Here is a 13664-nt window from a genome sequence, read left to right as displayed (position 1 = left end):
TCTTCTCTTCTCTTCTCTTCTCTTCTCTTCTCTTCTCTTCTCTTCTCTTCTCTTCTCTTCTCTTCTCTTCTCTTCTCTTCTCTTCTCTGACGCAATGAGAAATATAGTTTATTCAGTATGTTGAATTAAAACTAAGTAGCAAAGAGCAATCCAAATTATTAAAGCAGACTGAAGTGGTCTGCCCATAGCTTTGAAAAATATTGCTGCCACAGAAAAAGCCCGCATTAAAACTTTACAAACCTGACAATCCACACTGATAAGAGTGCCTTTTATCTTTCCACGCTGACATTATATACAAGATAAAAGTAATTGTTGAAGATGGACCTTCTTTCTGCAGTGCTTGAAGTGAGTAATTACCAGTAATTAATCCAATTGAGGCTCAATCCACTGAGACCTCTTCAGATTAACAGAAACATCTGTGGTCTAAACCTTGATCTAAATCACCGCAGAGCCTCGCTGTTTCACAGCGTAAAGAACCAGGACAGTGCGCTCACATAATTTGACTGTGGCATGAAATAAAGATATCTTTAATGTGAATGCATTAAGGCAGTCACATTGCATTAAGTTAGCTGTTTCTAGCCCATAGTCTGTATTGTCATTACCGTCGCAGCAAGCCGCAGCGCAAAATCACCAAGTAGGCATGTGAAGATTTCAGTATGCACTTCAATTATCAAAGGGGAACTTTCTCTGAAGAAAGATTTCTCTCGGCTCTGAGTGCCTCGGATGGTGATGGAACTCTGCGACAGCTCAATTTAACGGGGGAGATGTGATGCTCCCTGATGTATATTTTGCACGCCTCTGTGTGGGCGTATAAATCCTCAGCTTGTGTGCATTTGTGTGTCGGTGGGTCTTTAAGCTAGCAGCCTTTTTGTGCTGTTCATAAGGTGTTGATTGACAAGCGAGCACATAGCACGTAACTGGCAAGTCTGTGAAGATGCGCTGCCGTTTGACTCCCAACATTTTAGCTGCTGACACAAATAAGTCGGTAAATCGACAAATAAATGCCTGTCGGCATGTGTCAGAGAAGTGATTTTTCAAGCTATTTCCACTGTACCACGCACACATTCATCTCTAATGTAGATATCTGACAGGTTTGCACGCAGTTCAAACTGCAGGAGTTTGAACTGTGCATTAACAGGAATGTTCTGTAAGAGGCATATAAACTGCACAAAAATCAATGAACTAAAACGAAACCACCTCGCAGCTATGTTTACAGGAAAATAAATCTTGTTTTGCGTTGTAGCAAATATTTTTTGCCTCTGGTTTGTCTTATGTCACTTTAATATTGATTAGAAAGTCTGATGAAACTGTTGTGCCAGCTTGAGCGAAACTCGGCATCCTCGGAGGATGATTGCCAGCACAGAAGGAGCTGAGAACTCCCTGACATTTGAGAAGCAAGGGGAAAAAAAAAGTCATTGATATTTGTACGTCAAATGAATATCTGAGCCACACGTGGTGCAACATGAGATCATTTGCTAAATGTGTTTAATTTCTTTGTTTCTTTTAGTATTATTTTCTTTAAGGTTACAGTTATTTGTTAGCAACAAATAAATCCTTCTCTCGCATTTTTCAGTGATCCAAACCAGCCAGTTCCTCAAGATACCAAGTTTATCCACACAAAGCCTAATCGCTTCGAGGAAGTGGCTTGGTCTAAATACACCCCCAAGGAGCAGCTGTATCTCCACATTGGCCTCAAGCCCCGTGTCAGAGACCACTACCGTGCTACCAAAATCTCCTTCTGGCTCCAGCTGGTCCCACACTTGCATCATGTCAACGAGCTCCTCCAGTCGGTGTCGTCTTTCACTCACAGTCCCTCTCCACAGGATGACACCCCTTACTCTTACACTAAGCGTCTATCCAAAGGTTGGCCTCCTAGCAGTACACGCCACCCGGGTTCCCCAGGAGGTACTCCACAACCACCCGAGCCCGCGTTAGGACAAGGTGGAGAAGAAAATGGGGTCCGTGTCCCTAATGAGGACTACTCCACTGAGCTCTCCGTGACTATTGCAGTAGGAGCGTCACTGTTGTTTCTTAACATACTTGCATTTGCGGCTCTTCTTTACAAAAAAGACAAAAGGCGTCTGGAGCATCGTAGGCCACGTCCGCTTCCCCCACCGAGGAGAGACATCACGCCAGCAGACGTTGCAGCCCACCTACAGGGGGAGGGACTGATGTCATTACAGGTAAGTCACAGTGTGGGTGGCTGCACATGCTTTGCACATGTGATGAAGTCTAGATTGCGGTGAGTCATGGTGTGCTTGTGTAGCCACAGAAATCCTCTTCAAAGATCTTTGTTTAGCTTGGCGGTTTGTCTGTTTGTTTGTTTGTTTGTCACCAAGATTAGCTGTAATTCTGTAGCAAAAGTTATAGAATTACATCAACCTTCTTGGAGAGGTGGAGCATGGGCAAAGTAAGACCCCATTCCATTTTTGTGTGCACAATCAGAGCGCTTTCTTTGAATCCTGCAAAATTGGGGATCAGCCTTGGCAGAGGTCTGTGCTCCCTGAGTGCCCTTTCAGATTCAAGCTATATGGAAAATAATCAAGCTCATTGTCAGCGAGTCAGTTGAGGTTTTGTGTGACGACGTAATTAAACTCTTGTCAGTGTAGCAGCTGCCAGTAGAGCACTCTTGCAAAACACAGCCCGTCATCAGCAGACATTATCAGTGTGAGGATCCGTGTGTATCTGTGAGTGTTGATGCATGTGCAGGTGTTAGCTGTGTACAATTGCCTGAATTGCTTTCATTTGCCTCGAGTTCATTCAATATCTGGCCTCTTTGGAGCATTGTTAGCCGCTTGTCGCTTTTAAATCTCACACAGCGAGTGCTAAATGTTAGATATGTTTTATAGCTGACAAATCTTAATTGGCAATTGAACTACAGTAATCAAGTTCAGCACAACAGCTGCCAGATTTATGTTTTAAGTCCATATTTTCAATTCTGTGTTTCTTTAAATATAAAAATCTAACATTTTATTAGAACGTATTCTTGGGTTTTACATTATTCTGGCTAAGAAAAACATATGATTGTAGAACAGGAGGCAAAACTTGGACTGTTGAGGAGGGCCGCACCAATAAGCTTATTTATAAAGAAATAAAATTAACTGACCAAAACTAAGTTCAACTTATTCGTGTGGCCCTCCGCAAAGGTCCCAGTTTTCCTTGGGAAAATTAATTACCCACCGCTGATGTAGAGTAATACCTAAAAATCAGTCAAATAAAGGCAGGAGGGGTTTATATGACAAATAGCATGAGGTAGTTAGAATTTGATTTGATTTGTTTTATGGATTCAAGTCCTAACTCTGTGTGGAGGTGCTCAAAGCTGGCTCTGAATCAGGTGCAATGAAATCCCAGTTTACCAAGACGTTTGACTCTTTAAAGGCGATCTCACTAATGTGAATGTCTCACATCGGTGTGCAGGTGCATCTAGGATTTTTAAAAATGGGGTGGCATAGGGGGACCCGAGTACTAGTCTGGGGCTGTGGAATGGAATATCAGAAAATTGGGCCAATAATCAGTGTTATATTGATTTTAATTGCAGACAGACCTCTTGCTTCCATAAACATGCATTAAGAGACATGCTTGCCCTGTAACAATATAGTGGCTTCACTGAAGCACAAGATTCAATCGCAGGGTAATGGAGCTAACAAAAGGCGGTCTGGTTAGAGCCTTAAATATGTTTTATTCAATTGAGTTGTAGAACAATGACTCATACATCGTTGCATCATTTCAAGGTAAAGGAGTTAGAGAATTGACGGAAATGGACCCCAGCAACTATGAGACATATTTCAAAACGTATTTTTTTTATATATGCAATTAACACACAAGCTTTCAGTTAATATTATTTTATTATTTATCATGTTTTTTGCCCTTGTTCCCCCATAATTTCCTTCCACGATTGACAGAGGGCATAACTAACAACACTAAGATGCAGAGTGGCTGCCAATCTTTACCATTCATCATGACTTTCATACAGTGCAAATGACTGTAGTATATATGAAAGATCAGATGCAAATACCTCTAAGCCCATCTGACACATTTTGTTTTAAGCATTTTTTAAAATCAGGTTCCTGATTAGAAATTATAGTAAAATTTCATTTGAGACTGAATTAAATGCCTTAATTTCAAAAACTCTAGTCAGTTCTTGGGTTTTCAACAAATTCAATTGTCTTCTGCAGCCAAACCCCTGTTGTCCATCTGTGCTGGTTTTGCAGAATACTTTTTGTACAAGATGTAGGAAAGGCTTGCAAAATCACTAAAGATTCAACTGGAAATAAATAATTCAAAATGAATAACTGAACAATAGCCACACAGTACAACAAAATAATCAATAAATAATAAATAGAAGAGATTACACAATCACTATGCCCTGTGCTGTTGTTATAATAAATAAAAAATAAAAACAGAATTATGATATATCAAATAAATAAATAACTCTAAAACCAGTGAATACATGTCGTGTCGAGCAAGCTAACCCTCCATGGCACGGTGTTGCCTCAGGCAACAAACCACACTTTTGCTTATTAAACCGTCCCTTTAACCATTTAAAGCCTGAACCATGAAATAATTGCCAGAAAATTCAATTTTTTTAAAAAAATGGAGAGTTGGAACTATTAGACAAATTTGTTTAAAAAATGAATTTAATAATAATTTCTGTTTTTTCATTTGTGTCATATTTGCTGCATCAGGCTTAAAATTGTATTGTGTCATTTTTAAGTTATTCAGGGGGAAAAATCACACTGATGATGTAGAAGTCTCAACAATGAATAAAGTACCGTGTTTCAAATATGATACACAGGCATTAATGGGTCAATTTAAGGGTTTATTCTTATTTTTCTATTTTTATTTCATGACACATGTCACAAATGTGTGACACGGTGCCCAGACTACCGTCCTTTATATGTTGAAATCGCTACATTCAAAAATATGTTCCTATGCCTGAACATGTGAAGAAATATATTTGGGTGTTTAAATGCAGATTTTGCAAAATTTAATAGCAGGGCCAAACAACATCATGATAATAGTCTGACCACATTGATAAATGGAACTTGACCTGATTAAATGTCAGATGATCTTATTCACATCTTCTCGTTGGTGGTGCTGTGAACATGGAGGCTTTTCCCGACAAAGGAAAGCGGTGCTTATTTTGGAGGAGGCTCAGTGTCTGGTTTAGCCAGGTTTGAAGTGAAAGCCTTCTATTATCATATGCTACCCACTGAGAGCTTTCACTTGATATCGCTTTCTCATTTTAGATCGAGGTGGCATTTAGAGGCTTGTGCATTCATTATATATTTATATAAACCAGTGATATTTTATGCTGGTCTTGGATAGCACCTGCTAAATGGTATTTAAAGGGAAGAAAATTGCCCACTGAAGTAGGTATAATGATTAATTGTTTATTTTACTGAACTGTGGCTTTATACATAATTGTGCTGATGTTGGCCATGTGGGGATTTGGTGTTTTTCTCAGATTTATTTCACTGTGAATTCAATATTTTTTCAGTTTTTGGACTGTTTGCTGGGTAAAACATGGAATCCAAACCCATTAAACTAGTTTCTCATGTTATCTTTTATTCAGGAGTAATGATAAATGAATTACTTGATTAAATACCCGGTAGATTAATTTATCATAGAAACAATACTCAGTTGCTGCCCTAGATGTGGTTATTTAATAATGCATTTTTTTGTTTTGTTTTGACCTCCTTGTTTTCTCTCGTCCAACTTTCTAAACCTGTAGGTGAAGCAGCTGGAGTGTGACGCTGCCTCAGCAGATGAACGGAACAACGCTCACCATCATCACACCCTGGATACTCTGGATGCATTGGATGGATTGGACACCCAGGACATCTACAGCACACTGGACACTGTGCGCCTCACCTGCCCACCTGATTACACCCTCACGTTACGCCGCTCACCCGACGATGTCCCCCTCATGACCTCTCTGACCCCGGGATCGCTGCCCGTGACCCCGGGGTCTCACCCCGTTACTCCTGCGACGCCAATGACCCCAATGACGCCTGGATCGGTGGCCGGGATGAGGATGGGGCATCCTCACCAGGGATACACACACCATAGCCCATATAGTAATACACACTTGCCACACACACACATCTCCACGCACACACACTCCACCACGCGTGTATAACCGCAGCAAGATACCGCAGCACATAGATACAACACACACCCTTACTTAAACACACACACACACACACTGAACAAAAGACTTAAATACCTCTACTAATTACCCTGCAGGATTGTTACAGAAGGAATGACAGAGAGACATTTTTCAGTAACAGGATGTAAAGACAAACAGCTGTGTGTTGCATGTCTGGGGAACTGAAACCTAAAACTGGATCAGACGAGATACTCATTTGCTCATAACCCCATGAGCCAGGACATCCATCAAATGTCTGAAAACCTGCTTTGGATTTTAAATCTGCTTTTTCTACAACTGAGGAGGAGGATGAGGAGCACTGTGGCAAAGGGGTCAGTTACTTTACATCTCTTACTGCACCTGAGCTGCGCAGTGCAAACCGTGCTGAGGCTGAAGAGAGCAGATGTAGATGCAGAACTGAGTTATGAAGTACCACACACACAGACTGCTGATGTCAACTTGAACAACCTGTGAAATGTGAATGTAGCATTTTTTTTTTCATTAAAAGATCAAAGGCCCTATCTGCCAAGGATCAAACTAAGCTGAGGAGAAAATAACAAATTTCAGCGAGAGATGGATGTAAAAAAAAAAACAAAAAAGGAAAAAGCAGAGAAAGAGGAAGAGGGGGATTGAAAAGACAACATAAGCTGAAGGAAAAAGTTTGCGCGATGGTGGGAAAGAGATTAAGATTTCATTGAGAGGGATTTAACAGCTGTGAGAGTGAGGAAGACAAAGGGAGATAGAGTGATATGAAGAAAAAAAAACACACACACAGAAATGGAAAGTGTGCCAAGAGAAAGAAATTAGCTTCAGAAGAAGAAGGGGCCTCTGAAGTGTTGCCAGACTTACTGAAGAATCACTCTAACCAGCTATGTGTTAAACTCTTGTAAATAGAATGGAAAGATACAGATGATATATTATGATTTACAGCATTTACCTGCTCTTGCATTAAAACATGACTTATTTAACCACATTATTGCTTTCATTTCAGATATTACTATATTATTGTATAGATGTCCTAAAGCAAGGCTGGTTGTCTTTCTATCTCAACCCACTGTAATATGTACACAGTACCTTTATTTACAGACTATATTTGCTATGCACAGACATTTGAGTAATTCTTAACAATGTGAGCATTTAGGTACTTGTTTAGTCGTTGAAATATAGGACATTTTTCACTCCATCCTGTCTTTTTTTTGATCATTGGGAAGATGAGCTAGTACTGTGTAGATAATGCAATATTGGTTTGATGATTGAGCACCAGCCAAAAACCACAAACCCTTTGAACCTTTCCTGCTCTCCTTCCCTTCGCATTCCTAAAATTCTTTGTCAAGGCCTTACCCGTATTACCTAAAAAACCAAAATGTAATCTGAAGATTTACAGACAGATGGTGATTGTTCAGGAGTTCAAAAATCACCGCATGTCTCCCCAAACATTCAAAGAACAAAAGGCTTAAATACCTCTACTAATAACCCTGCGGGGTTGTTACAGAAGGCATGAGGGAAAGACTTTTTTTTGGGACACATGCTGTCGAAAATCACAGCATGTCCCTCAAAATTCAAGGATTCGTTCTGTTGTTTTTTTCAAGCCCCACTGTTTTACGAACCCACGACTGAATTGCACCCATTAAAATATAAAAGCCGCCATCACGCCTGCCAACCCCTCCTAAATAAAACAAAGAAGTCTTGTTGCTTAGACTCTCTTGACGCTGTCACCCACAGTCTGTAGAGAAATGTGGCGGTGTCACCAACGATTTATCGGTAGTAAGCTCGATGTTTGGCTTACTACCTGCCACCATGGTGCCAATTGTTTGCCAGATTTGATAAATGAGGTGGAGTCTGGGTGGAGCAGAAGAGGGGACAATCACAGTTGCTTTGTGTTACAGTGTGAGGCAAACATGCTGCTTTTTACGCCTTAACATCCTCTTATTGGAGCAATATTTTTCCAAATTTCTATCAAGACACACCGGGAAAGCAGTTAAATTAATTATCATTCCCCCCCCTCCCCACCCAGACTACATCATGTGGAAATAATGGCTGATTTTAGTGTGAGTACTTGCTGCTTTGGTCATCATAATAAGATATGAAGCATTTATGAAGTCATAGTCTTATCTGGTTGCTACTGTGAAGCTAAAAACTTTTTTTTCTTTGCTCCAGCTAAAACCCCCGATTCCAGGAACTTCACCAAAAGCCATAACGATGGCGCTGAGAAGCTCCCATTTTACTCCCTTTTATTTCTGCCTTCCTTGTCCTGATCTGTGTCCTATCCAACCCCTTCCTTTCCCCCTCCCAGCCTCATTTGTGCAGCTACATTGCAGCTTTGACAGCGAGGCCTATTTAACCTCCTCTCATCCTAAGTAACTTCTTCATGAGAGATTTTAGTTACCTGTCAACAGAATACATGAAAAATGAAAGCTGAAAAAAAATTGTGGATGGTAAGCAAAGACCTTTTACAAAGAGATATAAAAATAACATTTAACAAATGTTTGATTGACTGAATATTTTTTTCATATATGGGTTTACTGACTCAGCGGATGGCTGGATTGTGTCAAGCATAAAACATTTCTGCTGCATTTTTGAAAAATAAAAATATCAGTATTTTACAATTATGAGCATTTTAAATGCCTTGTATGTCTTCATTTTTAAAACAATTAGAGTGAAATAGGAGGATTCCAGTAATGTCATCTCTGTTTTGATTAGATAAAGTGGTTGTTTTCCGTTGCATATTATGGGCGATATGCTGCAATCCTTTTACATCGGAAGTCTGATGTCAGAGGTGGGAGTGACTTCATTCCAGAGTTGACTGCTTTCCAGTATTGGTAGCTTTGAATGCAAGGGAAATCCGCATTTGTTTTGCTCCCTAGACATGTGATGCTTTTCATCCATCACTAGCAATACACAACACAATGCTTATTTTTCTGTGCTTAATACAGCTGTGCAGGGCATTTACAGATAGCGTGTGGACGGTTCTCTACGTGTGGCTTATTTAGCCATTAAGAAATACACAACAGAGGTAGTACACATTACAAGTGTTATAGTCTTAATGCTGTTTACACTCACTGCTGCCATGTTGGATTGTACTGTCAAGATTGGTGGGGCTTTTCAAGCGGGAAATCCAACTTCAAGGAGCGCTCCAGCTGAAAATTTGGACTCAGACTTGAGATTTCCTACTTCCCACTTGAACCTAAATATATGTCAGCGCCCGTATTAGTCATAGCAGTAAATAAATATGATATGTCATTTATTATTTTAAGCCAGTTTTAAGTGTGGGAAATGCTGTGGAAGAATGGAGTCTTTCAGAAACAGCTACTAATAGGAGACCAACTTATCTCAGCTTAGTTTAGCATAAAGAGTAGGAGCCTGCTACCTTCCCTGAAGTTCCCCATTACTGGTGCATATCTGATTTGTGCCTAAATAAGAATGTATGGCTTCAGGGTCTAGTTATGTGTCTCTTTCTTGGCTGGGAACAGTGACTTCCTGGAGCCTCTGCTTAGGACTTGCTCGGCCAAGAAATGGTTTCAGCCAAATTATTTTCAGCTCCTGGTAAAACTACAGCTTGCTGTTATCCCACTTAGTTTTTCGTAAGAAAAAAGAAGAAAGTTATGTGTAATAGAGTTTATAAATCTAAAGTATCTTGATTCTAATCTATATGCTAAGCTACATATCTGTGTGAGAACAAATGAGAGTGTGCTATACATTGTCCTGAAGGAATACAGGGTGTTTCCCAAAATGTGAAACTATCCCATTAGATTTCAAAGCCATGTAAAAAGAATCATATATTGATTATGTTTAGCTTTACTCTATAGTGCATATATGGTGCAATTACTGAAGCCACCACTGCAGCAAGGAGACATTACTGTAAATCATCATGGACTAACAGCCCCTGCCAGCTGGCCACAGAGACCCTGTAAGATGTGAAAGAACCAAATTCATGGCTGACTTCCAAACCAGATTGATGTCTCCTACATTGTGTCCCTGCTCTAATCCCATTAACTAGATATAACTGCGGTTAATTTGATTTATGGAAGGCAACACACCAGAAAGCATGAGTTCAAGTCATGACCAGGTTGTTTTTCTTTTTTTAAAATTTTGGTTTGACGTCAACATGTGCATGAACGAGCCCTGAGAAGCTGCTGCAAACTGCACCGTCAGTTTGACAGTTCGGGAGAGGGGTGCTTTTTAATGAATCAAAAGCCATTTGGACACTGAAACGCTTCCTTTGTAACGTCTTTAATCTTGGCTTTCACTTCAGTGGTTCCAACTGGATTAATGTCATTTCATCAGGAATTTTTGAACAAGTGCACTCAGGCTTTATGCGTGCTAATGTGTAGAGATGGTGAGGCTTTGATTATTTTTCAGTTACCTGGCTGAATTTATATCTAACAGTGAGATCTGCCTGAATGTAACTAACTCTATGAGGCTTACTGCTTTAAATTTGTCCCTTTAATGCTGTTGTTTTTTATTCAAATGCCGTTCTTCAGCATGTTACAGTTCGCTGTCCTATGTGTGATATGTTGTGAGCATCGTGTTTCCATATGGAGAATATATGTCATTTAGTAGACATATTCTTAATGGGGTGTTTTATCCACTTGCTTTAACGGAGACTGCACTAAGGAGCTGTTTAACTAAGACTATGGGTCTACAGAAGTGCAAGCAGCTCTGTGTGCATTTATGCCCAACGAGGCTTTGAGTTAAATACTGACATCAGCATGCTAACATGCTAATTGGCTCTAACACAAAGTGCTGCTGAAGCAGAAGGACAGCATAAGTTAATTTCGCATCTATTTAGTCATAAGTCAAAGGACCACCAAGCTCATTAACCTTCCTCAGAGAAACATGAATGTACAATATTTCATAGTAGTTCATTCAAAAGTTGCTTTCTGGCTGGACCAAAGTAGTAAAGCTACACTGATTTTTTTGTATCGTTTGATCATATAGTTTATGTCAGACTTCTAATTTGGCCCGTATCTGTTGAGATTCTAAAAACACAAGAGTGTCACTTCTATCTCCTCCTTTGTTTCTTTCTTGGAAAATTAAAAGGATGAATAAAAAAAGAGGGAGGAGAAATGAAGATAAGACTAAAAAAGCTGTTGAGCTCGAAAATATTAAAAGAGGAGCATAAGTGGAGGATGCAAGACGAATGATAATGGGACATATGGGAGGGAACGTGAAGGAGGTAATGGAAAGAGAGATTAAATAAAGGATGCGTAGAAGGAGGAGAGGAGAACTGATAAGGGTAACTCATTAAGGAATGGAACACAGCCTGCCTGGTTGTTTATTGGCGTGAAGGTTCGCAGTACTTAATCACTCCTGCCAGAAAGCATGCACCCAGCATGCACACGTAACCACACACACTCCTGCATGCAAGCTCACACATTTTTGCATGTTTCCAGAATACCGATGCATACACCATGCGCATGTTCACACATGCATGCCTCTACACTTGCAAACACACTACTGCATGCCTGATGGCAACTTGAGTCATTGAATCATTTTCTCTGTGGTCTTTATCACTCTCTCTCACTATCGCTTTATCTCTTCACGGTTCCCCGTGCCTCCCTCTAATCCTTCTCTCCTGCTTTTTTTTTACTTCGTACTTCTTGTCTTCATCTCCCCCTTCTTACTTCCTGTCTCCTGTTGGTCTTCTCGCTTCCACAGTCCCCCTTTTCCCCATTCCTTTGTCACCCTCCCCCCCCCCTTGTCTGGATGTGTTCCCTCTTATCTACAACCTTGAAATGATCTTCAAAGAGTTATTGCAGCCGAGCATGTGAGGTCACAGCGTCTCCAGTCTCTGGTCTTCTCATTTCTCATTTGCCCGCTGCTCGTCTTTCGTTCCACTCCTCTCTCCTCTCCACTGCACTTCACTACACTTATTTTTTTTTTTTGCCTCTCCTTCTTCCATCTAATCTGCCCTCCTCCTCCACTCTCTCCCCAAGCATCATTCTCCTTTTTTTTCATCTCACACTCCATTTCTCTCCTTCTCTGCTACCATCTATCTCTACCTCATCTGGTCTCATCGCCTCTCATCTGATCTTCACTTCATCTCTGCCTCCCTTTGACTCTTCTCTCTCTCTCTTTCTTTTCTTTTTGCCCAACTTGTGCACTTCCCTCCTTATGTTATTCACCCCTGCTTTCACTCTCGCTGTGTCTCCTCTAAAATACTGTTGAAAAAGAGGTCAGACGGGGTCCCTTTGTTGTGCGTTTCCATGCGTGTTTTTGCACGTGTCTGGGGTTTTGAGTGTGGGTGTGTGTTGTGAGGATGTTATACGCCTAACTCTCTTTCAAGCAGCCGAGAGCCCCGCAGTGTGTTCACTCTCTAATTAATTAAGCGTAGGATGCTTTAGTCTGAATATTGCTCATCTGTCTCGCTTGCTTTTTCTCTGTTGACTGTCTCTCACCTCTTTCTCACCATTATGGCACCATCTACCTACCTGTTAGGACATCTTCTCCTCACCTCTCTCTCTGTCTTTGGTTTCTCTATTCTTTGCCTTGCATTTTCCATTTTGTCTGTCTTTTCCCCCTGATATGCTCTGTTAGACTGTCTCTGCGGGTGAACTGCTACATGATTTAGTTTTCTCTGATGCCCACTGCTTTTCATAAAGGAGGGTAAACAACAGCAGTAACTCACTTGGTCCAGCTGAGGTCAGCATTGTTCCTGATAATTAAGAGAAAACATAAGCAAGAGCTTATTGCAAAGTTTCATTTTTTAAGAACCTGCAAAACTTCAAATAATTAATTTTTTTATAAAGCAGTCACATCTGCTAATATAGACCTAAACCAGTGTTAAAGTCAGATACAAAATACATATATAGATATATTAGCCAGTAACACCAGGGTATATAACAAAAACAGCAAAAAAAAACCCCATTCCTGCTCCCTGCATGTGTGCCATTTCCAGGCAGTCCTGCTGCTTGACATGATTGTTTGTGAGTGTGTGTATTTATGCATGTGTTTACCATTCACTTGGGCCATCCCTGTCTGATCTGTGTACTCTGCTGTCAGGCAGACACAGAGAGAAAGATAAAATAGAGAGAAAATGTGTGTTATTGTTGGCCTGTGATGCCTGTCAGACAGGAAGGAAGCTCGGCTCTTCAGAATTGACTTTCCTTACTGCAAAAGCTCTTACCAAAAACACACACTAACACACTGAAGGGCACTGCAGTTTCAATCACATGAAAGGAATTATGCTGACTTACATGCATATCCATGTCAGTGCATATTGATATTAGGACTTGTTTGCCCCCAAAAGGTAGTCGAGTTGCAAAAATGATGCACTAATCACGTTAATGTCCTTACAAAATGAGTAATACACAATTGCAAATGCAGCTGTGTTTGTTAGGATTTTGCATTGACTTTCATTCCTTGTGGAAAATCAACCCAAGCTTTAACCTAACCTCAGCTCACACCAAAACCTTAACCCTTAGCAGGGCCCCAGACATTTTATCTTTCTTCATTAGCACTGAGCTTTGGTCTCTCTCTCTCTCTCTCTCTCTCTCTCTCTCTCTCTCTCTCT

General features: G+C 40.5%; 1 protein-coding gene across 1 annotated transcript in view; it reads left to right on the top strand.

The window, feature by feature from the left end:
• Positions 1-8757, top strand: part of LOC102293438 (neuroligin-4, X-linked) — a 23566-nt gene extending 14809 nt beyond the window's left edge. Inside the window, exons 8-9 of the mRNA XM_005918326.3 lie at positions 1574-2183; positions 5735-8757. Coding sequence (XP_005918388.1) covers positions 1574-2183; positions 5735-6142 — 1018 coding nt within the window. The 3' untranslated portion in view covers positions 6143-8757. The remainder of the gene's footprint in view (positions 1-1573; positions 2184-5734) is intronic.
• Positions 8758-13664: the final 4907 nt, after the last annotated feature.

The sequence above is a fragment of the Haplochromis burtoni genome, unplaced genomic scaffold, assembly GCF_018398535.1.
Source record: "Haplochromis burtoni strain Fernald_Lab_line unplaced genomic scaffold, NCSU_Asbu1 Contig_29, whole genome shotgun sequence".
Taxonomy (NCBI): Eukaryota; Metazoa; Chordata; class Actinopteri; order Cichliformes; family Cichlidae; genus Haplochromis; species Haplochromis burtoni.
The sequence above is the reverse complement of the archived record's forward strand: the minus strand, read 5'-3'. Positions and strand labels throughout refer to the sequence as shown.